This window comes from Phacochoerus africanus, chromosome 5 (genome assembly GCF_016906955.1).
Source record: "Phacochoerus africanus isolate WHEZ1 chromosome 5, ROS_Pafr_v1, whole genome shotgun sequence".
Classification (NCBI taxonomy): domain Eukaryota; kingdom Metazoa; phylum Chordata; class Mammalia; order Artiodactyla; family Suidae; genus Phacochoerus; species Phacochoerus africanus.
Genome location: NC_062548.1, coordinates 29,199,919 through 29,227,822, shown reverse-complemented (window position 1 = coordinate 29,227,822; position 27,904 = coordinate 29,199,919). Strand labels below are relative to the sequence as shown.

At 40.6% G+C, this 27,904-nt stretch overlaps 2 protein-coding genes across 2 annotated transcripts in view; one reads left to right on the top strand and one right to left on the bottom strand.

Annotated features, from left to right (window-relative positions):
* Window positions 1–17,642, top strand: part of LOC125127405 (acyl-coenzyme A synthetase ACSM4, mitochondrial-like) — a 30,638-nt gene extending 12,996 nt beyond the window's left edge. The window contains exons 4-14 of the mRNA XM_047780367.1: window positions 3,128–3,335; window positions 7,621–7,764; window positions 8,483–8,639; window positions 10,750–10,829; window positions 12,227–12,350; window positions 13,210–13,290; window positions 13,428–13,529; window positions 14,000–14,127; window positions 14,221–14,320; window positions 15,692–15,811; window positions 17,221–17,642. Coding sequence (XP_047636323.1) covers window positions 3,128–3,335; window positions 7,621–7,764; window positions 8,483–8,639; window positions 10,750–10,829; window positions 12,227–12,350; window positions 13,210–13,290; window positions 13,428–13,529; window positions 14,000–14,127; window positions 14,221–14,320; window positions 15,692–15,811; window positions 17,221–17,307 — 1,331 coding nt within the window. The 3' untranslated portion in view covers window positions 17,308–17,642. The remainder of the gene's footprint in view (window positions 1–3,127; window positions 3,336–7,620; window positions 7,765–8,482; window positions 8,640–10,749; window positions 10,830–12,226; window positions 12,351–13,209; window positions 13,291–13,427; window positions 13,530–13,999; window positions 14,128–14,220; window positions 14,321–15,691; window positions 15,812–17,220) is intronic.
* Window positions 17,643–20,061: 2,419 nt separating this feature from the next.
* Window positions 20,062–27,060, bottom strand: THUMPD1 (THUMP domain containing 1). The gene is made up of 5 exons (XM_047780368.1): window positions 26,730–27,060; window positions 25,220–25,397; window positions 22,912–23,160; window positions 21,791–22,238; window positions 20,062–20,439 (listed from the first exon to the last, which is right to left on the bottom strand). Exons 1-4 carry the CDS (start codon window positions 26,958–26,960, stop codon window positions 21,817–21,819), a joined length of 1,080 nt encoding a protein of 359 aa, XP_047636324.1. The 5' UTR covers window positions 26,961–27,060; the 3' UTR covers window positions 20,062–20,439; window positions 21,791–21,816.
* Between the last annotated feature and the right edge of the window lie 844 nt (window positions 27,061–27,904).

Below are 27,904 nucleotides of genomic sequence, written 5' to 3'. Positions count from 1 at the left end.
TTCCTAGTGGGATTCATGAACCACTGTGCCACACCGGGAACTCCAAGGATACTGTATTCTTTTCTTGAGTGGTCATGAGATTACAACAGTCTCCCCAACTCCCTTTCTGTCTTTAATCCCCTAGTAGAATTTTTTAACCATTTAATTGTCCTGCTCCATCTCTATTAGCATACATCTCATTCACTCGTTTACCTATTGTCCATCATTCTTTTTGCTCTACAACAGCAGAATTGCTAGTTGAGACACAGATGTTATGGCTCACGAAGCCTAAACTGTTTCCTATCTGGCTCTGTACTGAGAAAGTTTGCCACCCCTGCTCTAGACCACGACATAAATGTTTATAAGTCAATCAAAAATAAATAAGAATTCCAAAGGATATACTACAATAGAGAACACAAAGATGATTTTTACGATATCATTAATCATAGGAAAAGGTGGAAACGACTACATAGAAACAATTAAAGAACGTAGGTCAGCTGAGAATAAAGTTTAGTGGAGGTGTGTTTATGGCTCATTGAAACTATGATGCCTCAACTCGATGGATTACCATTAAAAGGATCATTATAAGGATTTCATAATGATGTTGAAAAATGCTCTTGCTGCCTGTTTTAAACAAAAGCAGCAACAGTGGGTTAAGGATCCCGAGATGCCGTGAGCTGTGGTGTGGGTTGCAGACACGGCTCGGATCCCCTGTTGCAGTGGCTCTGGCATAGGCCAGCGGCTACAGCTCCGATGAGACCCCTAGCCTGGGAACCTCCATATGCTGCGGGAGTGGCCCTAGAAATGGCAAAAAGACAAAAAAAAATTAAAAATAAATAAATAAACAAACAAACAAACAAAAGCAGCAATATATAAAATTCTTTTTGCATTCACTATAAAAAGGAACTTGCAAATGTGAAACCCATTGTTGACTGGAAGGAGATTAAAAGCTGGTAATTTATCATAAAAATGTATTCAATATTACCTAACATAATTTATACAATTTTGGAAATTTGAGATTAAAAATGAACCCACAATCTGAAAGGTGAAAAACATAAAGTAAATTAAATGTTAAACGAGCAGCCGAAGATTATGTTTTCAAGCTCAGAATTATTCAATCTTCTGAGTGAGGATGTGATGTTAGTACCACAGTCCATGTGGCAAAATATTTTGATTTTGCTATAAAGCATACATAGTCTGAAACCAACTAGACGAGAACGTCCTCCTGACCCCCAAGCTACCCACTGAATACATCACATCACAAATCTACCAAGAGCACTAATAATTTCTGAGAATAAGTGGTTTGCAAAATAAATAATCTTATATTTTTATATTGAGTGAATACTATGAGATGTTTTCTTGGTTAACTTCCCTATATCACATCTTTATTAATTTTTTCAAAAGGAGATGACATATAAAAGCTTTTATTTTTTTTTTATTTGTGGGTTTTTTTTTTTTTTTTGCCAAGCCCTTGGCATGTGGAAGTTCCTAGGCCAAGTATTGAACCAGAGCCATCGCAGTGACAACACTGGATCCCTAACTGCTAGGCCACTAGGAAATTCTGAAGAGCTTTTACAGTATATTCAGTAATCGGGGAGTTCCCGCCATGGCTCAGAGGTTAACGAACCCAACTAGTATCCATGAGGTTGCGGGTTCCATCCCTGGCCTCACTCAGTGGGTTAAGGATTCGGTGTTGCCGTGAGCTGTGGTGTGGGTCGCAGATGTGGTTGGGATCCCGAGTTGCTGTGGCTGCAGTGCAGGCCGGCAGCTACACCTCTGACTGGACTCCTAGCCTGGGAACCTCCATATGCCGTGGGTGCAGCCCTAAAAAGCAATATATATATATATATTCAGTTATTTAAGTTTCTTTTCTAGTAATTCAAACTGCACATCTCCCTACATAGCTGACTTCAGGAAACACCAAGAAATAAGTAGTCTGCTATACGGCACTGGTCTTGGGAGTCTGAAAAGTGTATTTTGAATCTTGATTCTGCCACTTACTTTGCATCCTAGCATTAGATGCTAGTTGCCATCTATATGCTGAGGTTAATTTTAAATGAGAAACCAGGCATATATTACATGCTCAATAAATGGTACAGGCTCTTTATAATGCTTTACATACACTTTCTTCCCACTGAATTCCTTTAGAAAGTGCAAAGCACCTGCCATCTCTTTTTCATCTAATTCTCCTGTATATGTTTTTCTCATTAGGCATTGGCACTCTAAAATCAGGTCCATCTCAGGCCAGTGTTTAGAATGAAGTGAGAAGGTGGGATCAACTAAACATTGCTAAAGTAGTGTAGGTAAATTTTGATGATGCCAGACCACTGGGGAGACCCAGCTTAGGGGTGACTCTGCCTCTTGTCAACTATGACCCAATCTCACATGGCATCAGATAGCAACAACTACATGAACGTGCACAGTTGCTTAGAGCAGTGGTCTTTGGGTTTTTATTTTGGTTACACAATCTATCAATAAAAATATCTGGGACACCCCCCCCCCATCTAAGTAGTTATTTCTATTCTATTTTACTAATATTGTATGCTTACTATAATATATATGTGTATTAGATATACATGAGATAAAGTCATAAGCAGAATTCTAATGTCTCAATAAAGGTTTTAAAATTCTAATTTATTTTCTCATCACCAGTGGATGATCGTGCCAAACTCACTTTCGAGATCATTGGTTCAGAGGACTGAATGAAATCATGTTCATGAAAATGTGTTACATGCTGCTGTAAAGGGCTATTACATAAGGATTATGTAATTATGATTCAAATGTTCCACAAAATGGTACATAATAATACCTCACCATCATAATGCCTATGATAGGCCAGACCCTTACTGGTATTTTCCTATTTTACAGAGAAGGAAAGGAAGGCACAGAGAGATCAGGCATCATGTTCAAGGTCACAAAGCTAGTAAGTCGGAAGGGCAGGATTAAACCCAGGGACTGCCGGACTCAGAAGCCAGTGTTCTAAGGACCTCCCAGTGATCAGGGTCCAGAGGGACAAACCGAGGACCAAGGCAGAGGTAGCTGAAGGTTAGATTCTGCAGCTCCTCCCCACCCAGGCACGTTTCCACGGTCTGCGAACAGCCTAATGGACAACAGTTCTGTTCAGCTCAGGGCTCTCTCTCTTTCTCAGGGCTTGTCTTCATGCCGGGAACAACCCAGCTGACAGCAAAAGACCTCCTCTATCGGCTGCGAGCATCCAAGGCCAAGTGCATTGTGGCCAGTGATGAGGTGGTCCCTGCAGTGGAGTCTGTTGTGTCAGAGTGTCCCGACTTGAAGACCAAACTCCTGGTGTCTCCACACAGCCGGAATGGGTGGCTCAGCTTCCAGGAGTTATTTCAGTGAGTATTCCCATCCCCTCTCAACCTGCAATGCCAGCAGTAGCAACAACCACAACTACGTCTCAGGGTCTCCTTCCCTCCAAGGACTCAGTACATTGTGGGTTGATATGGGCTCCTTACCAGAAAGAATGACCTAATAAACTGTTTTTAAGGTCAGAAGGAAGGGAGATAGCTCTGCTTCTGTTTCCCTGCCTCCTGCCATGGCCTGAGATGAGCCTCCTGCCCAGCTTGGTGCTTGCTTAAGACCTGGACCACATCTCCCACTGCCCTGACTCCCTCTGGCCACCCTTTGAGTCCTCAAACATGGCCCACCTCAGGGCCTTTGCACCTGCTGTTTCTTCTGCCTAGAATGCTCTTCCTCAGTCCTTTTCACAGTTGACTATCAGAGTTCAGGTCGAATGTTTTACCCTCAGTGAGGCTGTCCCTTTCTAGAGTAGCGCTCCAAGCCACTCTATCACATCATCCTGTTGTTTTCTTCATAGTACTCATTACTATCTGAATATCATATCCATTCATTTGTTCCTTTATTTACTGTCTATTTTTCTCCTCTACAGTAGGGGTTGTCAAACTAGGGCCTATAAGCCGATTCTGTTTGGCATGCATTTTTATAAATAAAGTTTTATGGGAACACATTTGTGTACATATTGTCTATGGCTGCTCTCATCTCACAAGAGCAGAGCTGAGTAGTTGCAGCAGAGACGCTACGACCCACAAAGTCTAAGATAGTTATTATCTGGTACTTTACAGAAAAAATTTGCCAACTCTTGCTCTAAACTGTAAGCTCCAAGAAGGCAGAGGCACTATTTGTGTGATTGATCTCTCTCTAAGCCCAGTTCCTACCATTTGGTTGGTGCTTAAGAAATATTTACTGATGAATGAATACACAAAACAGGTTCCTTAACCTCAGTTTTCCTCATATGTAAAATGGGGATAATTATACTGCATAAATCACAAGTGTTTTTTTGAAGATTAAGTAAGCCAATATGTGAGGAAATGCTTCCTAAACTCAAAAAACAGGGGGTGGGGGAGCAAGTAAGGTGTTAATTAATGGTTTCCTCCTTCAAAGAGCTATTAAATAGCTTGTGGGTTTTTTTTTTTAATTCTTCCAAAGAAGCTTATAGAAAGAAGACATATAAACTGTTGAATCAAGGCAGTTTTCCTTGTTGGAATGAAATTTAATCCTACTAATTAGTGTAAACCAAATCCCATTCGTCAATCCCCAAATTCTCTCCCAGTGCCATGCCAGTGAATCTTGTTTGTGTCTTTTATAAATTGTGTAACTCTGAATAAGTCTGTATGTCTGAAACTCTGTATCTTATCCATAAACTAGTATCCACACATGAGGTTATAAAAGAATCGAAAATGATGAAGCATGGGAAGTGTCTAGCACAAGACTTGGCACAGAGTAAGCACTCCATTAGTATTATTGTAATTATAATTACTATTATGATTATTCTCAAGTTAATAAAGTCACTGCAGTGACTCCCTAAGGGAGTGGTATTCAGATTGAATATGCACATCCCTCAGTAAAATGTTTTTTTACACACTTCCCTAATACATGTATATTTATTTACTTATTTATAAATTATATATATGTACTTTTGTACATCACATATTTATCAAAAGTAAACATTTTGGCGTTCCCACTGTGGCAATGCAGGTTCAATCCCTGGCCTGGCACCCTGGGTTAAGGATGTGCTGTTGCCGCTCAGATCTGATCCCTGGCGGGGAACTCCATATGCCTCAAGGTGGCCAAAAAAGAAAGAAGAAACATCTCAAGGAATGAATTTTAAAATATATTTAATCTGAAGTCTCCTATTTTCTTCCCCATCCCAGTTGTCTTGCACACCCCCCGAGCAACAGGCACCCCGACTCCAAAGACCCCTGCCTCAGACAACCGGGCAACATCCTGCTTGCTGAGTCAAGTTTAAGGTTTTAAAGGGGCCATGAAGTTCACAAAAGACAGAGGCATCTGAACTAACCTTAATTTTGAACTGAAATTTACACATTTCAGGGGTATTTCTTCAAGATACAGGGAATTCCCACTTCAAATAAACAAGTCTGGAGGGTCATATCTCCAAAAATGCCATGGATTGTTTCTCTAAAAACTAAGGAAAGAAGAGCTATCCATTGCCTGCAGTTAGCCCGTCTCTCAGAAAACCACATACTGCAATAATGATGGTTAATTTCACTAGGTTAGAATCAATCTTCCAGGAAATAATTTTATTTATTTATTTATTTTCCTTTTACAGCCACACCTGTGGCATGTGGAAGTTCCCAGGCTAGGGGTCAAATTGGAACTGCGGCGGATGCCTACACCACAGCCACAGCAACACCAGATCTGAGCCACCTCTGCAACCATGCCACAGATCACAGCAATGCCAGATCCTCCACCCACTGAGCAAAGCCAGGAGTCAAACCCACATCCTCACAGAGACTGCATCTCGTTCTGAACCTGCTGAGTCACAATGGGAACTCCCAGGAATTAATTTTAACACCTTTCTGCCTCCTAAGGCTAGACATCCATGAACATTTCCAGAATATGTATAATAGGATGGAGAAAAAGTCAAAATTATGGACCAGACCAATGTTTCTTTTTTCCTATCTTAATAAAAAGGACCCTTCCCTGTAGGCCTGGAACCCTGAATTCTGGTCTTGAGGGGACTGAAACAACGTTCCAGGTGGAAGAACAGCATGAGTAAAAATACGGAGGCAAAAAACTCCTGAGGTGTGAAGGGGATAGACAACGAGCACTTCTGGGTGGCTAGAGAAGAAAATATCAGCTCAGACTGGAGTCTAAATGAGCAAGCAGAGTCCACATTGTGGCCTCTCATATAAAGATTTGACATGTATGCCAAGCCTTTAACCTCACCCCATAGGCAAGGGAAGCCCTTGAAGAGTTTTAAGAAGGGAAGTGTCAAGGTCAGTTTGGCTTTTAATAGACTTCCCTGGCAACTGCATAAAACATAAATTTGAAAAGAACCAGACAGGAATCAAAGAGACCATCCTGAAGTCTCCTCTATGGGAGAGACGATGAGGTTCTAAATCTGGGGTCTGGTGAACAGGATTGAGAGAAGTGTCCCATTAAAGAATCCCACACTAAAGAACTTGTGGCAGGACTTGGAGACTGATTGGACATGAAGAATGAAGGAAGAGGAGTTCCCGTCGTGGCTCTGTGGAAACAAAGCAGACTAGCATCCATGAGGATGCAGGTTTGATTCCTGGCCTCACTCAGTGGGTTAAGGATCTGGTGTTGCCGTGAGCTGTGGTGTAGCTCACAGATGCGGCTCAGATCCTGCATTGCTGTGGCTGTGGAGTAGGCCAGCAGCTACAGGTCTGATTTGACCCCTAGCCTGAGAACCTCCATATGCCCTGGGTGCGGCCCCAAAAAGACAAGACAAAAAAAAAAAAATGAAGGAGGGAATCTTCTGCTTTATAATCTGGATGACTTGGTGGGGTATGATCAGCTGGAATTGAATGTACTGAGGTTGAAGGGGCTAAGAACATCCAAATGATGTGTGGCAAGGGGTAGATATTTGAGTCTCAGGATCAGGAAGGTAAAGGTATACATTTGGAGTCATCAGAATATAGTCAATTCTGAGAAATCCAAAAAGATATATAACTCAGGTATCCCAAGAGAGACAAATCATACAACAGAAACCCTGTTTGAAAATATGCTTGTCACTCACAGATTGTAATGCCTCTTTGTTTAGTAAAAGAAAGAAAAAAAAAAGAAAAAAGAAAAGCAAAGCCTTATATCAAAAGGTTTCCATACTGGACTGAGAAGCATTCAAATATGAGTTGGGTGGGGTTTTGTTTTGTTTTGTTTTTTGTTGTTGGTTGGTTAGTTGGTTAGTAATAGAAATATAAAGAAATTCCCCTTTCTCCAACCCAGCTCATGCCAATTTCAATCTATATTTATACTGAAAAAAAAATCAATAAAATTGAATGAGCTCTTTTTATTTGGGGAATCAGAAGGCAAGTTAACCAACAAAAATGACATTAATATTTCATGAAACTATGCTCGTCGACATAGTGTATGTTTATGTAATTAATCCTGTTTTACAGCTTCAATGACAATCTTAATCGTTTCTCATCAAAATGAATTAAAATGTCCTCAACCCTGTCTCCTTCAACCCGGGATATTAAAAATATGACACATGAGTCTCAAAATTCCATTGGTGTGTTATGAGTTATCCAAGAGGGCATAAGTAGCTGAACAAAAGAAATATCAAAGCTAAACTGGTCTGCCGTATTTAGCCACATCTTGGGGTTCATATTACAGAAACGCCTCTACAGAGCACAGCTGTGTGGAGACAGGAAGTCAAGAATCAATGGCCATTTTTTTCACTAGTGGGACCTCAGGCTCGCCCAAGATGGCCCAGCACTCTCAAAGCAGTCTTGGAATTGGGTCTGCCCACTGTGGAAGGTATGGAGGAAAACTCTGCTTTTGTCAAATTCTTCCCTGAGCTGCCAACATGGGTATCCAATTGCCTAGCTGGCCCCTCTAATGGGAGAGCTATTAGATACCGCCAATGAAATATCTACAAAACAGAACTCTTAATGTCCCTACCCAAACGTAGCTCAGTAAATGACACCATCTAACCAACTGATCAGACGAGAACTTAGAAAATGACCTTGAGTTAATCACCACAGCCACCTGTCTAGCTCCTTCTTTTTGCCAAGTAAACTTATCCACCTAGAGAGGCCTTCCAAGATATTCTAAAACTATCATGTTACCCTATTTTATTTTCGTCATTGCGCTTATCACTATTTGAAATCATGATATTGATGTTACTTATTAATTTTCTATGTGCTTGTTCACTATCTCCCTAAAATAGAGATCTGGTCTACCCTGCTCACTGCAGTAGAACGGTACCTATCATATATTTGCTCAGTCAATATTTGTCACATCAATGGACAAAGTCCGATGCCACACCAGCCTCCTACTCCACTCTCAGACTAAGTCTTCTAATGAAGTGTGAGAGGTAGAATCCCTCACCTGTGGGGCTTCTTGTGACCCTTCTCTGTATCCATTGAGGTTCTGGGCAAGGCCATTCCTTAAAGATACCAATCTGTTTGCTTTCCTGTTTTGTTTTTCCATTTTGGGCTTGGTCTTTTTTTCTTGCTTCTCCATTATCATCTAGGCATTGGTTTGACCTGAAGTCCTCAGATACCATATGGAACATTAGTGACACGGGGTGGATCAAAGCTTCCCTTGGCAGTCTGTTTTCCCCCTGGCTTATGGGATCCTGTGTCTTTGTGCATCGGATGGCCCAGTTTAACACTGACACCGTCCTAGATGTAAGTGATAATTTCTATTTACAAATATCATTGTCTATCCCTCGTCTTCCCCCAAACCCAGAGAAATAACTGCTCAGAACATAGATAGGGCTTCTCAAGGCTTATGAAAATCACTCTTTTTTAAGAAGTGAAGTCTCCAGGGACTTGGCGTTTGAATGTCTTTAACAGAATGAAGAAGGTACACCCCCAACACTCTCAGGCATAAAATCCATTCTTATGCTTCCAATTGTTCAGGATTTGCTAGTATTGCTAAATCTGTGGCCGCTTAAGAGTCAGGTTGTATATAACAGGTTAGAAATTTCAAATGTAAATAAATCTTTGGTTTCTGAGTCAGTGAAACAAAGACAATAGCTGATAATCCGAACTCCTGTGTAGAGAAGACGGTGGATGGTGTAACCTTTCTCCCAGAACAGCTCGTTGCTTCCCCACCTTTCTCCCAGAACAGCTCCCCGCACCTGATGCTTCTCACTTGTTAATTCTCAGAACCCAGCTTTCTTCTTGAAACCAGGTAGGCCCAACCTTCTCAGTCAGCAAGGGCTAGATTGAGATATCAGATGGCTCTGATTTCTTTAGCCTTTAGAATTCAATTCAGGCCAATTATTTTTCAACCATGAATTGTCAAATTTAACAAAATATATATTATTCAATAAAAAACACATTGTTCGTTTGTTAACTGGTTTGACGAGATGGCTTGAGAATTGTAAAAGAAATGCAGAGTAACGTAAGAACTAGAATCTCTACATCAGATTTACAAAGTGACATGAGGTTGGTAAGTTAATTCCACATTCACTGACATGTGGAATCTGAAAAAAGGACAGAATGAACTTCTTCGCAGACTAGATACTGACTCACAGACTTTGAAACCTTATAGTCTCCAAAGGAGACAGTTTGGGGGGTGGGGGGATGCGTTGGGGTTGTGGGATGGAAATCCTATAAAATTGGATTATGATGATCACTGTACACTATAAATGTAATATTTTCATTGAGTAATAAAAAATATTTGTAAAATAAGAATATTCCTTTTCATAAAGTATTACATATTTTATAATATCTAATAGGAATATTTAATAATATATTATTATTACAACATCATATAACATATATAACATTAAAATTCTTATTAATATATTAAATAAACAAGACTATTAAAATGAGAATATTAAAATAAAAATATTCTTTTATGAAATATTAAATTTTAAAATATTTAAATAAGAATATATAGTATCATTCTATATTAATATAATATTAATTCCATTTAATATATGAAATAAAAATACTAAAATAAAAATATTCTTATTTTACCAAGGTAATGTACTTTAAGTGCTATAGAAATCTTTATGGGTTTACGCTGTTCTTAGCTACATTACTTGTTAAGAAACTTGGCATCTAGGGGGCAGGTACACACAGTAGAAATGCTAGAGATCAAAAATTATTCTTGATCTATGACAATCCAGATAGACTAGATGTCTTGAGAACCTTCTCCCAAATAAATTTGATACAAATTGTCGATACATTAAGTGACGGTGGAACTTCTTCTCAAAGAGGATGTCTAAAACATTAGTATTTCTCTAGATTTGAGATGACTAGATCATTATTTGATTTTAAGGAGCTGGAAGTATAATGAGTCCAGCAAATCCTAAACAATAAATAAAAGAATAATAGAATACATAAAAATCCCTTAATACATTTAATCGATCTGCTCAAAACAATTGCTGTCTTTTATAGAGATGGTGCTGGAAATGTCTGGGTAAGTTAGCTTACATTCAGATTCAGTAGAGTATATGAAGTTTCAAGAGTCCACTATGAAAGACAATTTTCGGCCCTGATGTAGAATAAATCAGTGCACACTTTGGGGTTGTTATCAGATTCAGCAATTCGCCTTTTGTTTAATTTGATTGTGCACGTCTGTTATTACATATACATATTCTTTGCAATAGATGGACATTTCTAAGAGATATAGTCACGAGTGACAACTGATAAATATTTGCTTACTGAAAAATCGCGAGATGAGCACAAGTTAATGGAAAAGAATAAGAGGTTGTAGACATGAGCTCCAGTCATGGCCTTTAAGTAACCACTTCTGACATCTGTGTCTTTCTCCATCATCCAGGTGCTTGCTACTTATCCCATCACGACCCTGTGCGGCCCTCCCACCGTCTACCGTATGCTTGTGCAAAAAGACCTTAGGAGGTATTTGGGCAGAAATCTCTGCTTGAACCACAAACAAAAGTTATAATCCAGCATCACAGATCTCCCCTTTTAAGCAAAAGATAGCCCAGAGTTTCTCAGTCTTGCCACTATTGACATTTTGGACCGAATAATTCTGTGTCATGGAGTCCTGTGCATTGTAGCATGTTAGGCAACATTCTACCGGGCCTCTTCCTACTCTATGCCAGTAGCACCTCCCTCTCCACCAGTGGTGATGATCAAAGATGTCTCCAGACATGTCTAGACTCTCCTGGGCAAGGGGGCACCTGCAAAGTCACCCTCAGTTTAAGAATCACTGGGAAAGCCTCTAGGGACAACTGAACATTTTTCTAGAAACAACCAGAGCTCTATAATCCCAGCACTCCCATCACCCTACCCCCTAAAAAAATCCCACAACTACATTTACACTGCCTGGAATTAATGAACTCTTATGGCTTGAAGCTTATATTCAACTTAGCCAAATCACCTGAACATTTGGTGAAATTTCAAAGTATATTTATGTAACTGATGTGAATTCAATACATAAGAGAGAGAGAAAGAAAGAGAAAAACCAACTTAAGCCATCGCAGTCCCCACCTTCTCCCCCAAACCTGGATGTTTCAAAGCAAAAACAAAACAAAAAAAGGACAGGCTTGCCCATCCCTTGTTCCCCCAAGGTGTGGCCATCTAGGATGGAGATTGCTCTGAGAGACAGAATAAAGCAGATATAATAAAGCATTCTCACCTGAGCCCTGTTGGGCAGCTGAGTAGTAAGAGCAGTGGTTAAAAGCCCAATCTCCAAAGTCAAATAGGCAGGGGTCTGCTCCTTACTAATAGTGGACTTCAGACACTCAAGAGGACCTTGCTAAACCTCCCTTAATTCCATCCATAGGAGATAATTAAGAGCTACTCCATGGGGCTGTGGTAAGAATTCAACATCAGCAGCACTGAACTCTGTCCTTTATTATTTGGGAGGCCATGGGCAAGTTTTTCAGCCTAACGTCCTCATCTATAAAACAGGGGTTTGAGGGATTAAGAGAGTGCTCTGAAAGCCCCTGAATATAATAGATATTCAATTAACATTAGCTGCCATATTTCTCGGCTCATTAAGTAAGTGCTTGATATCTTTGTTAGCATTTTCTCCTATCTTTTCCCCCTCTTTAATAACCTGCTAAAACATAAACTCCATTAGGAATCTTTGTTTTAATCCTAACATGCCCCATGTGCCTAGAAGAACAATGTCTGGCAAGATAATAGATGCTCAACAAATATACACTGAATGAACTTTCCTAAGACTTGCCTCTACTAGTTCTTTGCTTATTGCCAATGTCCTAATTATCTGGCAATGAAAGCCACTCATGTTTCTCTCTCCAAAAGACCCCATGCCACTCTCTCTCTAGGTACAAATTTAAGAGCCTGAAGCACTGCCTGACAGGAGGGGAGCCACTCAATTCAGAGGTGCTGGAACAGTGGAGGGCGCAAACTGGGCTGAACGTGTATGAGGGCTACGGACAGACAGAAGTGGTACATTTTTTTTTGTTGGCATTTTGTTTTTGTTCTTTTTCTTTTTAGGGCCGCATCCGAGGCATATGGAGGTTCTCAGGGGTCGAATCGGAGCTATAGCCGCCAGCCTACACCACAGCCACAGCAACGTGGGATACGAGCCATGTCTGTGACCTACACCACAGCTCAGATGCTTAACCTACTGAGCAAGGCCAGGGATAGAACCTGCGTCCTCATGGATGCTAGTCAGATTCATTTCAACTGAGCCACGACGGGAACTCCAGAAATGGTGTTTAACGGGCAAATTTCAAGTTTAGCATATTGGGAGGCTTTCAACCCCAGAACTGTCAACTGAGCCCTTGAAGTGCCCCCATCATGCTTGAAATTGTGATGGTTTCCCCAAACTTTTTAACTGCCCATTTGGGCTTGACTGTTCTTCCTCACACAGGGTATCAGAGGTATTAGGCGGGGGTTGAAGAGATTCAAAATTGAGTAACTCATCTTTCCAATGCACTGGGAAGGACCCCAAAGAGTCCCAGTGGGGAGTTAGAAGGTGCACTTAACGGTGCTCTTAGTCAAAAGGAGTGATTTCCAAAGTGTGGCCCTCAAACCAGGAGTATCAGCATCCCCTGACCTGCTCCCCAACCTATTGTATGAGAAACTCTTGAGATGGGGTCCAGCAATCTGTGTTGTAACAATGCTCTGGGTGATTCTGACACATGCTCAAGTTTGAGAACCACTGGTCTCAAATTGTGTATTTTGGAAGATGAGCTTGAATACTGGGAAAATCAGTCAAAACTGGGTCTTGGGTTTCATTGCCATGATAAAGCTACAGAAAATCGATTTTGACATCGTTATGTAAAACATGTCCTCTCAACAGGGAATAATTTGTGGCACTTACAAAGGACAAGAAATTAAACCAGGCTCAATGGGGATAAGAGCACCACCCCATGATGTTCAGGTGGGTAACATCTAACTGGTCCAATAAAGAAGACCGGATGTTTCCGTTTTCGGCTCTTCATTACACAACTATTCACAACTCATTTTCATTTTGTGAAAAGAAAATTTTAGGTGCTTAAACTGTTTCTGTCATTCTAGATTATAGATGAAAATGGCGACGTTCTACCACCTGGAAAAGAAGGGGATATTTCCATCAGACTAACACCTACACGACATTTCTCTTTGTTCTCCGAATATGTGGTATGAGAATGTAGAACATGCTATTCATACTTTAATAGAAAATGTGATAAGAGGAAGTCATACAGACGTGGGGCCAAAGTGCATGTCCAGCGCGTTTTGCTATGTAACCTTGGGCAAGTCACAAAATCCAAGCCTCTTTAATCAGCTCTAAAACGGAAAGAATATCAACTCTCTCCTAAGGCTTTTGTAAAGATTAAATTCTACATGTAAGAAACCAGCTGCAGTGGTTGTTCTCGGAAAGGACAACGGAAGAGGCTTTGGGGGGTGTGGGGGGGAGGTAGATATGTGGGGCCAGAAGAGGAAGAGAGGTTTACCTTTTATTACACTCTTGGATCTTTCATAGTCTATACTAGGAACTACCTTTTTAAATTTTTTACTAATAAAATGTACAATGTACTAGGCACGTCATAGGTGCCATACCTTTTTCTGTTCTGACCAAAAACATCTCCAATGTCATCTCTGATTCGTAGGACAATCCAGAGAAAACTGCTGCCACCATAAGACGGGGTTTTTATGTCACGGGAGACAGAGGAGTGATGGACAGTGATGGTTATTTCCGGTTTGTCGGCAGAGCTGATGACGTCATTATATCCGCTGGGTTTGTACACTGCCACTCTTCAGAAAGTAACGATTTGCCAAGGGAGATCTCCTGCTTGGGTGTAGTGATTAAAGGCTTCTTTGCCTCTTCTAGGTACCGTATTGGGCCATTTGAAGTGGAGAGTGCACTAATTGAGCACCCAGCAGTTGCTGAATCAGCTGTTGTCAGTAGTCCAGATCCAATCAGAGGAGAGGTAGCGTGAATGTCACAAATTAAAGTAGCAATCTCATATTTTCAAGTACTATCTATCTGACCACTCTAAAGAGTCAGTCAAGAGTAGTCATGTAATTCTCATCATGAGACACATGTGTGGGCAGAAACATATACTAGACAATTAACTTTTCAAATGAGTTGTATACCAAAGAGAATGTGTTAGGATTCTTTTGGTAGCAAGTGATACCAAACTGACTTTAAAAAAAAAAAAAAAGAAAAGAACCACTGACTCACACATCCAAGGGTTCACATAATGTTAGCAAAACTTTCTCTCCACTTCTTGGCTCTGCAGCTCTTTGCATTGGCTCTATTTGGGCAGGTTCTTCCTACTTGAGGCAACCAACTCCAGACATACACAGTGTAATAATCCCAGGGGAAGAGACAGCTCCCATTCCAAAAATTTCAAGCAATGCCCAGTATTGCATTTGCCTATCTGAAATCACGTATCTGAGCAACATGGTCCCAGGAATGATATCCCAGGCATGGATCATTATGCCAGTCATCAGAGGTAGGAATTCATGTCAACCCCACCAGAGAGAGGTTAGGGTAATCCTCCGGAGGCAATTCAGGTTACTAAAAAGGGAGGAATAGATACTGCATAAGCAAAGGAGCAGATTTTACTGGATGTATGACTCTCATAGAATTCAGACGACACTTTCTCACAGAAACAGTACAAATAAGCGATTGTGACCAGGTTTCCAAACAAGTCCCACAAAGCCTAATTCAGACCCAATGAAAGGGAATTCAAGGAATGATGGTAGTAGCCTTAGTTCTAGGAAGAGGCCATACAGTACAAAAGGGAGAAATTTCCTTTCCTCACGAAAGTTTCCTACAGACTCAGTAAGTGGCAAAACTTCAAAAAGTTTGTCTATCAGCATCCTCCCATATGTCTTTCTGTCCCCCAGTGGTGACACTCTGGATCCCACGCTTACACCTCCTGTACCACCTCCATGTAGGCTGGCGGCTACAGCTCCAATTAGACCCCTAGCCTGGGAACCTCCATATGCTGCAGGTGCGGCCCTAAAAAGACAAAAAACAAAACAAAAAAAACAAGATTAGTCTAGTTGAAATGTTAAATACAAGTGTGACAAGAAAATAACACTAAGCCTTTAGCTTTACTGAACCACTGCACTCCTCACACTCTGAAATTTATTTATCTGAAATCAGACCTCCAAGCCTCACTGTATAGTTGCATCCAAGTTTTGTTCATAGGCGATCTCTGGTATTTGCATTCATTACTCAAGCTCCTATTAACAAATAATAAGTACCTACATTCAGCATTGGTTCCAAACTCTTGATGTGTCTGAAAAACGTTATGTATTGATAAAAATTGATTTTTTTTTTCCTGCAGGTAGTGAAAGCTTTTGTTGTCTTATCCGCACCCTTTAAGTCATCCAATCCAGAGCAATTAACTCTTGAACTTCAGGATCATGTAAAAAAATCAACCGCACCTTACAAATACCCAAGAAAGGCAAGTATTGTGCCCCAAAGTTAGGTGTTATCAAACAGGGGTCTAAACTGGTAAGTATATAGATTTTACTAGCTTTTGACTTTATAGTAACTCATTATATAAGTAGAGGACACCTGCCTTAACTTGTTTAGCCCTAAGAACATTACTTTAAAATATTTGGTATTAGGATACTACAAATGCATGATGAACCAAAAGCTTTGGTCAGCTCCGTAATACCGAGAAACCACTAAATACGATTCGTCTTGGACTAACTAGTCTTATTCCATGAGGAAAAAAATGGTGGCAAATTGTTTTAAAGGTAGCACCTGACTTATCTATCAGTACTCTTGGGCCATAACACCCTTATACATTCAAAGCATATGCCTTAGAGTATCAAATGACCAAATTTAAGGCTCAGGAAGAAGGTAGCCAAAGAAACTGTGGAAACTTTCCTGAAAACTTCTTCTTCTTCAAAAGAGGGATTTTAAATTAATTTTATATGAAAACTTCTTCTTCTTCAAAAGAGGGATTTTAAATTAATTTTATATAAAGAAGAAAACTTCTTCTTCTTCAAAAGAGGGATTTTAAATTAATTTTATATAAAGATGGCACTACAATTTCCTTCTAGCCCTGGAATCCTATTAGTTGATAATGAGTGATCTCTACCTGAGAATCCCATTTCAGTTGGCATCATTTCAGCCAAGAGGTAGTTAATTTCAACCTAAGCACTAGTTACCGTTTCTCTATTCAATTCACTAAACTAGTGACTAGTTGCTTTTCAGCAATGTTTGAGCAATTTTAAAATATAGTAGTCATATCTTGAAGGAGAAGAACAATGACAGTATTTTACTGTCAAGTCAGGGCATAGAGGAAAATTCTGTATACTCAAAATTACCTCCAAAAAAAAAAGTCTCCCTCAGAACCTCCAGGACCTAGCTCTTAAAAGGTTGAGCGCCAAAATGAACTTAATGTTTCTCCACCTTTAGTTGTGGCCTCTATTTCCCTGGGGCAGTACAGACCTAGGTCTGGTCTGAACTGGAGGACAGCAATAGAACAAAGGGATTATACCTGTGGAAGCATACAGGTGAACTGTGCACCAAAAGTCGGTATGGAAGTTCCTGTTGTGGCTTGGTGATAATGAGCCCGACTAGTATCCATGGGGATACAGGTTCAATCCTCACTCAGTGGGTTTCCAATCTGGCATTGCCGTATGTTGCTGTGGCTGTGCAGGCTGGCAGCTGCAGCTCGACCCTTAGCCAGGGAACGTCCATATGCTGCAGGTGAGACCCTAAAAAGAAAAAAAAAAACAAAAAAACAAAAGAACTAGTAAAGACATCATCAACAACAGTTTCATGAAAGCGCTCTTGTTTTACTGACAAGACAGTCAAAATGGAATCAAGTGTCTCACAATATGTTTTCCTGTTGATTAGGTGGAATTTGTTCAAGAACTCCCCAAGACAGTCACTGGGAAAATCAAACGCAACGTTTTAAGAGACCATGAATGGGGTCGAGCATAGCCTGAGAAGAAAACTGTGGCATCAAGTAGTTAACAGGGTTGCTTCCTTTCAGTTCTTGCTTCCTGATAATTCAGGGACTATTCTCTTAAAACGCTTAAGACTGTTCCTAGTTAAAAACTCAACTGAGTTTTGTTTTGTACTTAGCCAAAAAATAAATAAGTAAAAATCTAAAGATATTTGGGAAGAAAATTCTTACAGTGAGCAAACCAACAAAGGCAATGATTAATGACTTGTATTGTTTAAAGTAGTCAGGATCAAATAATTAGAAATGTACAATGGACAAGGAATTTATTGTGCTTGATTAATTAAAAATAAAGATCAGAATTCTTCTAAGAGAAATGTTCAAGACAGAATTTCTTCTGCTTAACGTATTTATATGCTACTAATTCTTTAAGGTAGATTAAAATATTAAAATGTTCAAAAGCCAATAAATGTATTTAATTACGTACTGCATTACTCCATTTTGAAGCAAACGCACTATAAAATGTCTAACAACTGAATTACTTAAGAGTTTTTAGGGAGTTGCTGTTGCGGCTCAGCAGACATGAACCCGACTAGTAACCACGAAGACACAGGTTCAATCCCTGGCCTCTCTCAGTGGGTTAAGAAGCCGGCATTGTCATGAGCTGCAGTGTAGGTCACAGATGTGGCTCAGATCTGGCGTTGATGTGGTTGTGGTATAAGCTCTGATTTGACTGCTAGCCTGGGGACTTCCATATGCCTCAGGTGCAGCCCTAAAAAGGCAAAAAAAAAAGTTATTCAAGAGTAATTAGTAAGTCTTTTGTATTTTTACTTTTATATCAGAAGTGCATGACTTCTGATATATAATTTGATATAACATCTTTTATGATTTATCTACTTTACAAAGCAAGAGATTTACTAAGAGGAAGAAAGAAAAAGTAGAAAACACCAATCTTGGGGAACAAATTTATTTTAATTTTTCTGAAAACATCAGAACTATGAAAAACAAGTTGAATATTTGGCCATAACAAAAGCAATATACAAGTGAAAATAACATTTATAAATCATGTTTAACCTTAGAGAAACATGTTTTAAAATTATCAAATTTAACATTCTTTCCTCCACAGAGCAAAACAAGTTTACTAAACCATAACCCTGAGGTGGAGTTTTTTTAACTGACATAATTTTTTTTTTCCTTTCTTTTTCAGGGCCACACTTGAGACATATGGAAGTTCCTAGGCTAGGGGTCAAATCAAGAGCTTCAGCTTCTGGCCTATACCACAGCCACTGTAAAACAGGGTCCCAGCCGTGTCTGCGACCTACACCACAGCTCACAGCAACACTGGATCTTTAACCTACTGAGCAAGGCCAGGGATCCAACCCACGTCCTCATGGATAACTAGTTGGATTTGCTTCTGCTATGCCACAATGGGAACTCCCAAACTGATATCACTTCTAAAATAAAAATTAAAAGGACAAAAAGCACTCAATTCCCACCTGGAATCTTATCACTTAAAAAATATATCTATAATAATGGTCAAATGTCAGTGAAAATAAGCAGTTGGTAAACCTGAAAACAAATCTTTCAATGAATGAACTCAGATTCCAACAGAACACAAGACTACTTATATTTGGGGAGGAATAGCTTTTGTCATACTCAGATCAGGTCTTAACAAATAGGAATACAAAAGGGGATTAAAAACAAACTACTAAATCGAAGTCTTTCCATAGAGTAGCAGCTTTCACAAAATAAAAGGAACTCAGTTCCATAGAGCTCTATGTCCTAAAGCATGTGGCCAACTTATTCCCAGAGTCCCAGAGTCTTATACTATCAAAATAAAATTATCTTTGTCTTGGAAAAAGTCTGATGAAGGCACAAAAATCCTATCATCCATGTTCCCTCAATGATACTGACAAGGCTCTTATCATCATCCTTCCAAGATGACCTCCACCTGTTAGGAGTTAACATTCTAAATAGCTAAAGACATATAAGGAAGTTCCAGCCTCATCTGCTAATTAGCAAGGCCCTTTCAATTATCTTTGCCCTTCCCAAATCCTTCTAGTCTGACTTAGCAGGAGGATAAAAATATATTTCTATGTTCACTTGCCAATAAACAAATATAGCCATTGGTGCAGGAAGAACCACCACTACTAAAATTTTTAAAATTTAAGAATATATCCAACTCCACAAGCTAATTTCACAACCCCATAGTATTCTCAATCCAGACATTTTATTTTGAAGCCCTCTTCCAGCTTTTTTCCATTAGTTTCCACAGTGTCTGTCTCTTGCAGCTTGTTTAGTAATTTTACCCCGGAGGAACCCTTGAAAAAAACATTGAAGTTAAGGGAACCATCAACATATGTGAGTGTCAACAATAAGCAACTCTGGTTTCAGAGAAATCCATGACTGTCAGACTAGGACTCTCAAGAGTTCTTCCTCTTCTCAAAAACAAAAACCTCAGGCTGAAATTTTGAGAAAGGGTTCCTCACCCAGTCACACACCGGTATTGGGAAAAAAGGGGGTGAAATGCTATCTAATTTGGTTTTGCAGTTCTTCAAGAAGGCTTGAGACACGTTGCTTTCTTCATTCTTAAACCCAGGGGGCTGCAGAAACATTTCAAGAGTGCCTTTCCCAATGTAATTATTACAAAGAGTCAGTTTCTTTTCATCTAAGATTCTTGTCACTTTTAGGGAAAAATATTTTCTCCAGGCCCTTGCAGAAACTGTCCAGCTGTTCATACAATTTAAAATGTCTTCTAAATAGACAAGATAAGTAACTGGATTTCTGCATGTAGGAGATATATGTGCTCTTTGTTCAGCTTTTGTTGTTGTTGGGTTTTTTTTTTTTGGTCTTTTCTAGGGCTGCACCTGTGGCATATGGAGGTTCCCAGGCTAGGTGTACAGCAATGTGGGATCCGAGTTGAGTCTGCGACCTACACCTCAACTCATGGCAACGCTGGATCCTTAACCTGATGAGTGAGGTCAGGGATCAAATCTGCAGCCTCATGGTTCCTAGTCAGATTCTGTTAACCACTGAGCCACGATGGGAGCTCCTGTTGTTGCTTGTTGCTGTTTTGTAACACTCTTACATAAATGGATCTTTAACTATTTTTGTAGCATTATTCACAACTTTCTTCGGTTCATCTCCAGGTTTCTTATATCAACACTTCTCTGTGAAAAAAGCAGTGTGCTGTAATATCAACACCGGAATTTTCTTTTACTAAAATGAGGCAAAACTTGTCAGAGTCAGTCACTGGTGGGGCACTAGGAGTACGAATGACAGATCACTGGTTTTCAGAAATGAAAACTTATTAAATTTACATTGGCCATTGTTTTTGGAGGCTCCTAAGAGTGGGAAAAGTTTTCTTGAATTTCCTCGTCAAATTTTACAAATGCTTTAACATGACAAATATTCATGAAATTTGCTGATTCATCAACCTAGAGAAGCTGCTGTTTTATACAAACCTCTTTAGCATGATGTGATTTAAGTCAACACTGAAAGTAATCTTTTCAATTTTTTATATTGTGTCTTGACCTGACAATTTAATGTTGGTACTATTAGATTCTTACCAACTGTGAATTTTTTTTTCCAAAAAAATTCTGCTACTAAATCATTTGTTTCCTAAACCCTTTGACCAAATGTGATTTTTTTTAAACAAAAGCTTTACTGTTTTGATACTCCAAAGCTATTAAAAATAATCAACATCTTTATCAAATGGCTATAATTTATGGTTACAATTGCTGAAGCAAATGTTAAGCTTGTCAGTTGCATTTCACAAACAATGTACAATGGAATGGGACGGCCTGCATTATGAGTCCATATAAAACTACTGAGAAGAATTTGAGTCCCTTGTTGCACTAGTATACTGTAATAACTCAGAAGATTAATTCTTCATCACTAACTATCAGAAACATCTGTAATTCTAGGCACAGAATGGTACACTTCTCATACTTCGCCTTCAAAAACTGCAACACTGGACCATCTGATTTGTTTGTAGTAAATGTTAATATTAAAATGGGAACTAAACAAGATAATCACACGACGTACAAAAACTTCACGAAACAATTAACTTCTATGCAACCCATATTTCTGCAATGTTCACAACAAAGTGGCAGAGGACAAGTGAGGTGCACTAGGTAAAAATTCCTTCCTTAGAATGAAAATTTCCCTCTGAGTTTCTATTTCACAGAGCTTATTCACTCCCAAAGTCAGCTGGCAGCGCAGAAGGCGAGGGTGAGAAGGGAGAGGCCAACCGCACCCTCCTCCCACCGTCTGCTCTGTGCAGTAGTGTTCACCAATTTAATTTATCCACAGCCCCTCCAAGCTCAACCAAATGCACTGGGCCTACTGCATACTGCCACACAGGGCTCAGAGATCGCTAACGAAACTATTAACAGGGATCCTCAATTATTATGAGTATAGTATTATGCAGCACACAAACTCAAAAATAGTATTTTTAGCCACACTTTTTTTATATGGAACCCCAGTAACATCTCATGGAACCACAGCTGAGAAACTCACCTCCAACACCAAATGATTTTTTTCCCTTAGGAGAGGTCATTGTTACTTAACTCAGATCCTTCTGTGACTTGACGTGCAAGTTCAGGTTTAGCTTCCCCCTCACTCACCACCTGTGTCTCAGATGTTGGTTCTGTGTGATCCAGCTCCTCACTCTTCTCTGGCACCACCTGTTGGTTATTTTTTCCTTCTGCTGGGTCATTTTGATTCGACTTGTCACCGGGTTCCAATTTAGCTTCTTTCCCATTTCCTGCTCGCGCTGCCTGCTTCGGGTTAAGCTGTGATGAGTCCTTGGCACTCTTCACCACTTCCTGGAGATTGTATTTTCTGAGCAACGTGTAATCCTTCACAACACTCAGACAGCAGACAGCTTTAATGATTTCTACTACCACGGTGTACTGTGGATTGGTAAGATCCACTTTATTTTCCGAATTAAGGCTGCCTACTATTCCTACAACAGAAAGAACAGGAAAACAGGCTGAGAAGAATACCAGGAAGCTTGGTGGATACAAAAACAATCCATCATCTCCTCCAATTTAGAACTTGTTAACACAGTATGTATATACTAGTCCACTCTTCTACATGGACTTCAGTTAAATTCTCTGAACTTTCAATAAATAAATACAAATGACATCCTGAGACATTTAATAAGAGGACTTTTTCCCCAAAGAAAATTCAATCTTGACTTTTAGTATCTAACTACCAAAAATCTCATACCCAACATATCAAAAACGGGTTTGATAGCACTGAAGAATATTTTAATATACTTGTTCAGCACTCAAAAACATAAGCCTTAGGAGTTCCTGTCGTGGCACAGTGGAAACGAATCTGACTAGGAACCATGAGGACACAGGTTCGATCCCTGGCCTCAGTGGGTTAAGGATCCAGCGTTGCTGTGAGCTGTGGTATGGGTCTCAGACGCGGCTCGAATCTGGTGTTGCCATGGCTCTGGTGTAGGCTGGCAGCTGCAGCGCCGATTAGACCCCTAACCTAGGAACCTCTATATGCCGTGGGTGCAGCCCTAAAAAGACAAACAAAAATAAGCCTTAAATATTTTTTTAAAAAATCTTGAAAACAAGGATTCACCATGGCACGCCTATGTAAAATCACTAAGAGAAACATACCTGCCAATTCTTTGATAACTTCTTCTCTATTCATATGACTATTATTCCGAGATTTGTATACAATCTGAAATGTTCCTTTGTTTGGAGCTTTAAACCAAGGTTCCAAAAATGTTTCTGCGTATTTTTTCATATCTTCTAAGAAAGCCTTGCATGTGCCTGAGATGGGTAACATTCGTAGAATAACTCGAGTCTTCTTCTTCTTGGTTTTGTACATATCTTGGAGAATATGATGCACTAATTTCTCAGGTTCTAAAATCAAAAAGAAAAAAAAAATTAGCAAGAACAAGTAAGTTTAAGACTGTAAGTTCTCAGGAGTTCCCGTCGGGCACAGTGGTTAATGAATCTGACTAGGAACCATGAGGTTGTGGGTTCAATCCCTGGCCTTGCTCAGTGGGTTAAGGATCCGGGGTTGCTCAGTGGGGTTAAGGATCCGGCGTTGCCGTGAGCTGTGGTGTAGACTGCAGACGAGGCTCAGATCCCGAGGTGCTGTGGCTGTGGTGTAGGCCGGCAGCTACAGCTCTGATTAGACCCCTAGCCTGGGAACCTCCATATGCCGCAGGAGCAGTCCTAGAAAAGGCAAAAAGACAAAAAAAGACAAAAAAAAGGTAAGTTCTCAGACATTTTAAACTCTTCGAATTCTCTAAAATGACAGTTAATTGGTAGTGACACAAATCCACATAAGAGTAGAAAAAAATTATAATGAATCTTTTTTTTTGGTCTTTTGAACTTTTAGGGCCGAACCTGCAGCATATGGAGGTTCCCAGGCTAGGGGTCTAATCAGAGCTGTTGCCACTGGCCTATGCAGAGCCACAGCAACTCTAGATCCAAGCCATGTCTGCAACCTACACCACAGCTCACAGCAACACCAGATCCTTAACCCACTGAGCAAGACCAGAGATCGAACCCGCAATTTCATGGTTCCTAGTCAGATTCATTTCTGCTGCACCACAATGGGAACTCCTATAATGAATCTTAAATAAGTTTAACCCACCATTTTTTCCAACTACTACTTCTTTGGTGCCTACTATCTATTACTACTGTAAGTATATTTAACTGTGCTTTTACTGACAACAGTTGTTCATGAAGACACTGGGAAGTCTAATCATTTAGCTCATAGTAATACCATGCTGTTGTTATCCTAAACAGCAGCAACTATCAAAGTAATCAATATTAAATAGTGCACGCTTTTTTACAAAAACAAAACAAAAACATGCAAGTCACTTAAGCAGACTTAATCAATACATTAGCTAAGTTTGTACAGAAGTCTAGATTTCCGACCTCAGAGGAGCGCCCAGAGCCATGAATTGCACAAGATCATAATGTAGTCCTTAGGGGGAATGCTGACTACATATAAGCCTGTTTGGGGCTGCTCAGTGCTTTCAATATTTTTTATTTTTATTTAAGAAAATTAAATGATTTTTATTTTTTCCATTATAGCTGGTTTACAGTGTTTTGTCAATTATCTACTGTATGGCAAAGTGACCCAGTCATACATTCATACGCACATTCTTTTTTTCACATTATCTTCCCTGATGCTTCATCATAAGTGACCATAGTTTCTAGTGCTATGCAGCAGGATCTCATAGCTTATTCAGCCCAAAGGCAACAGTTTGCAACTATTTTTTTAAATAAACAAACCTAAAAACTTTTCCAGGAGTTCCCATTGTGGCACAGCAGAATCAAATCCGACTAGGAACTATGAGGTTATGGGTTTAATCCCTGGCCTCACTCAGTGGGTTAAGGATCTGGCATTGCAGTGACCTATGGCATAGGTCGCAGACACAGCTTGGATCTGGCATTGCTGTGGCTGTGGCGCAGGCTGGCAGCTGTAACTCCAATTGGACCCCTAGCCTGAGAACCTCCATACGCGGCAGGTACGGCCCTAAAAAAGACGAAAAGACAAAATAAATAAACAAATAAATAAATAAAAACTTTTCCAGGTTTCCAACTTCTTTTGAAAAAAAATCAGTAGATTTGGCTCTCCTAAGACTATATTCCCAAATGGCTGGAGCCATTCCAGATTGGCTGGGGTGAAGTGGCAGCTGCTCCTTTAGGCAGAACATGTACTCTTGTTTTGTCTAAAGTTACAGACAAAGGAAGTGGCAAAGCCAGATTTCCACTCCAAAGCCAAAGCTATTTCCACCACCCCTTTCTACCTCTCTATATGCCTGTGTTAACTGAGTGTAGAGGATGCAACCAAATGATCAACTGAGCCATATCCATGAAGCCATTTGTAGGCAGTGTTCTCTAAGACAGAAGTCCAGATATTATGGGATCAATAATCTTAAGGTGTATTAGTCAGACACACCTATGCCAAGAGTCCTGATGAAGACGACATTATTTGCTCCACTCTCCACTGACTGGAATCTTCTTAACCTCATCTCTGTGGATGCCTTAATGTCACCAACTTCTTTCTTCAAGGCAGCCTCCACATCATCATTGTCTTCTCCCTCACTCCCTGAGGGTTGCTGATCCTTGTCTGAAAACTGTTTGCATAAAACTAATGAGCAGAAATGCCACAACAGCCCGTGTTAAAACTGTCACTACTTCTATGAAACCCAGTGGCAGAGGACTCAATATTGACAAGAAAGCTCTTTATTAAGACATCACTCCTGCCAAAACGTGGAGGAAGAAAGGAGTTCCCTCAGACTGAGGTACATATAATTTGAAAATGCTTTCAAAACCCTGACAGTCTGGGACAGAGTGAAATGTGCTCACCAGATGAATCATTTCAGGGTGGACCTTAATCCCATCAAAAGATACTTTTGTGCCTGATACGACACCACACTTTCGTGAGATTAAACCAAATAGTTATGAAGTTAAAAATCCTTACTCCTGTTCTACTGTGGTATCGAGTACAGAAAAAGTTTGAGACCTTGCTCAAGGTATAAGTACAGACAAGACATACACTTGTTGCCCAGTTCTCTGCCCCACTAACATGGTTGCCAATCAGGCACTAATGGTAATTTTACACATTTATGGAGCTTTTGTTGCATACCAGGATGTTATTTTGTGTCCATAAGCAACCTTTTAGCCAATCTTTCAAAGTCCTATCGTTATTCTCTTTTTTATCTAGCTCGGCAGAATTAAATGACAAGCCCATACACTGAGCTAGTAAATGACAATCCTCTGAATTTTAACCCCCTCCCGTTTAATTCCTTGGGGTGTGCATGTGTGCATGGGTCCAAATCCTACGCCAATAATATTATTTCCAAACTGTGATGGGACAATTAGATTTTAGATGGTACTGTTACAAAAGTTTTTACTTTTTGAAATGTATTTTTATATCTATTTGAGAAGCAACTACTATAGTAGTACTAAAACCACTATTTCAGAGCTGTTATTGCTGAAGACTAACACATTAGAACAGTCGCAACGTTTAAACGGTAGTAAGATAGCAGAAACCGTAAGAACGAATGAAGTGTGTGCCCTTGTGAACTTGAACCACCTAGAACCTAACCTACATGAACCTGTGTCCTCGTGAGCAATACTTCACGAGGTTACCGCGAGACGTACACGTTTCTGAAAGGTCTTCAGAAACAAAGTCTGAACCGCAAAAAGCAATCTAAATTGGAGCCACCATCGTGATAAACGAAGGGGCGGGAAACGCCCAAAGCGCTAGAATTTGAAGCACAGGACCGGGTACAGGTGGGGAACCGAGGCACCCTGGGGCTCCTAGGGGAACAGAGACAAACCACGCCCCCTCATCGCTACGGGTGCGGCCAAACTCGCGCATGCGTATACAGGTAGCTGGCCTGCCACCCTTTCCTCCTCCCTGAAAGGCCGCTTGGTCCGCCTGCTCTTCCCCGGGCCGGTACCTTTTCTGGCCCGTACATGTCGTCGCCGTATTCGTTGAGCAGACTGTAGGCCTCCTCCACACACTTGCGCTCATTCATGTTGCAGGTGATGAGAATGCCCTGTAGCCCCGGCTCCAACTGCCGGGGCCCGCCACCTTCGCAGCGCCGAGCCCGCTTGGCCTGCAGGTACTGAGCCTTGCCCTTGCGCTTCCCGCCACCAGGCTGAAGAGGCTGCTGGACGGGGGCCGCCATAATGCTTGAGAGCTGAAGCAGGCGAGCAACGTGTTTCTCCGCGGCTCTAGCGCCCCCACCTCTGCAGGCGCGGGCTGCTTATGTCATGTGTGCGCGACGACCTCTAGAAGTCCTTCCGCCAAGCCTCCTTCCGACTACAGGGTCCTAAAGCCCGCGGCGGAAGCTGCGGAGTGGTGGCGTGAGGTCCGCCCCCGGCGACGATTGACAGCTAGTCGCTTTCACCTCACCACCGGAAGGAGGTGATTTACTGGAGAAGTGGCTCGTCTCTGGTGACAGCGTATTCCTGCTGTCCAGATTCCAAAAGTGGTGGTAGGGGCACTTTCTAGAACCTTGATGCTGGTTCCAGCCGCCTAGAGTCTCTTACCCTCCGTGGCACTTGTTCCTCCCGCCGTCGTTATAATTCTGTCAACTTCCCAAAAGCTTCCAATAAAATCCTTTCTAGCCTAAATTTGCCAGAACTTGTTTCCATATGACTTAGAATTAAGAATGGTGGTTTGTATAAGTGTTTCACACTGCTTTCTCTGTGGTTTTATCCGCAGCCTCAGCAACTATCATGATAATGTATTATCTTTTTTAAATTGAAAAGATGCCACTTTTGAAGACTGTGTTCAGGGGGAATAAATGCTCCCTACTATTGACTGGGGGTGGGGGGAGCACAACCTAAAAGATGAGAATCATGCTTTATTATGCGGACAACACTCAGGTCTTAAGCCCAGGACACAGCCTATCTGATAACTCTAAGGACTGCTCCAAAGAGGTAAGAGAGGAGTCAGGACATATAGGAGTTTTTGCAACCAAGACCAGATAGTATGAACATCAAAAGATTATTTCTGGTTAAGGGATTTAGTGCTTTTCCATGTATGGGAAATGCAAGAGTCAGGGTTCACTGAAATCATTCCTTTGATATGCACCTCAGCTATCTAGGGCCAGTGTCCTGTGCTTTC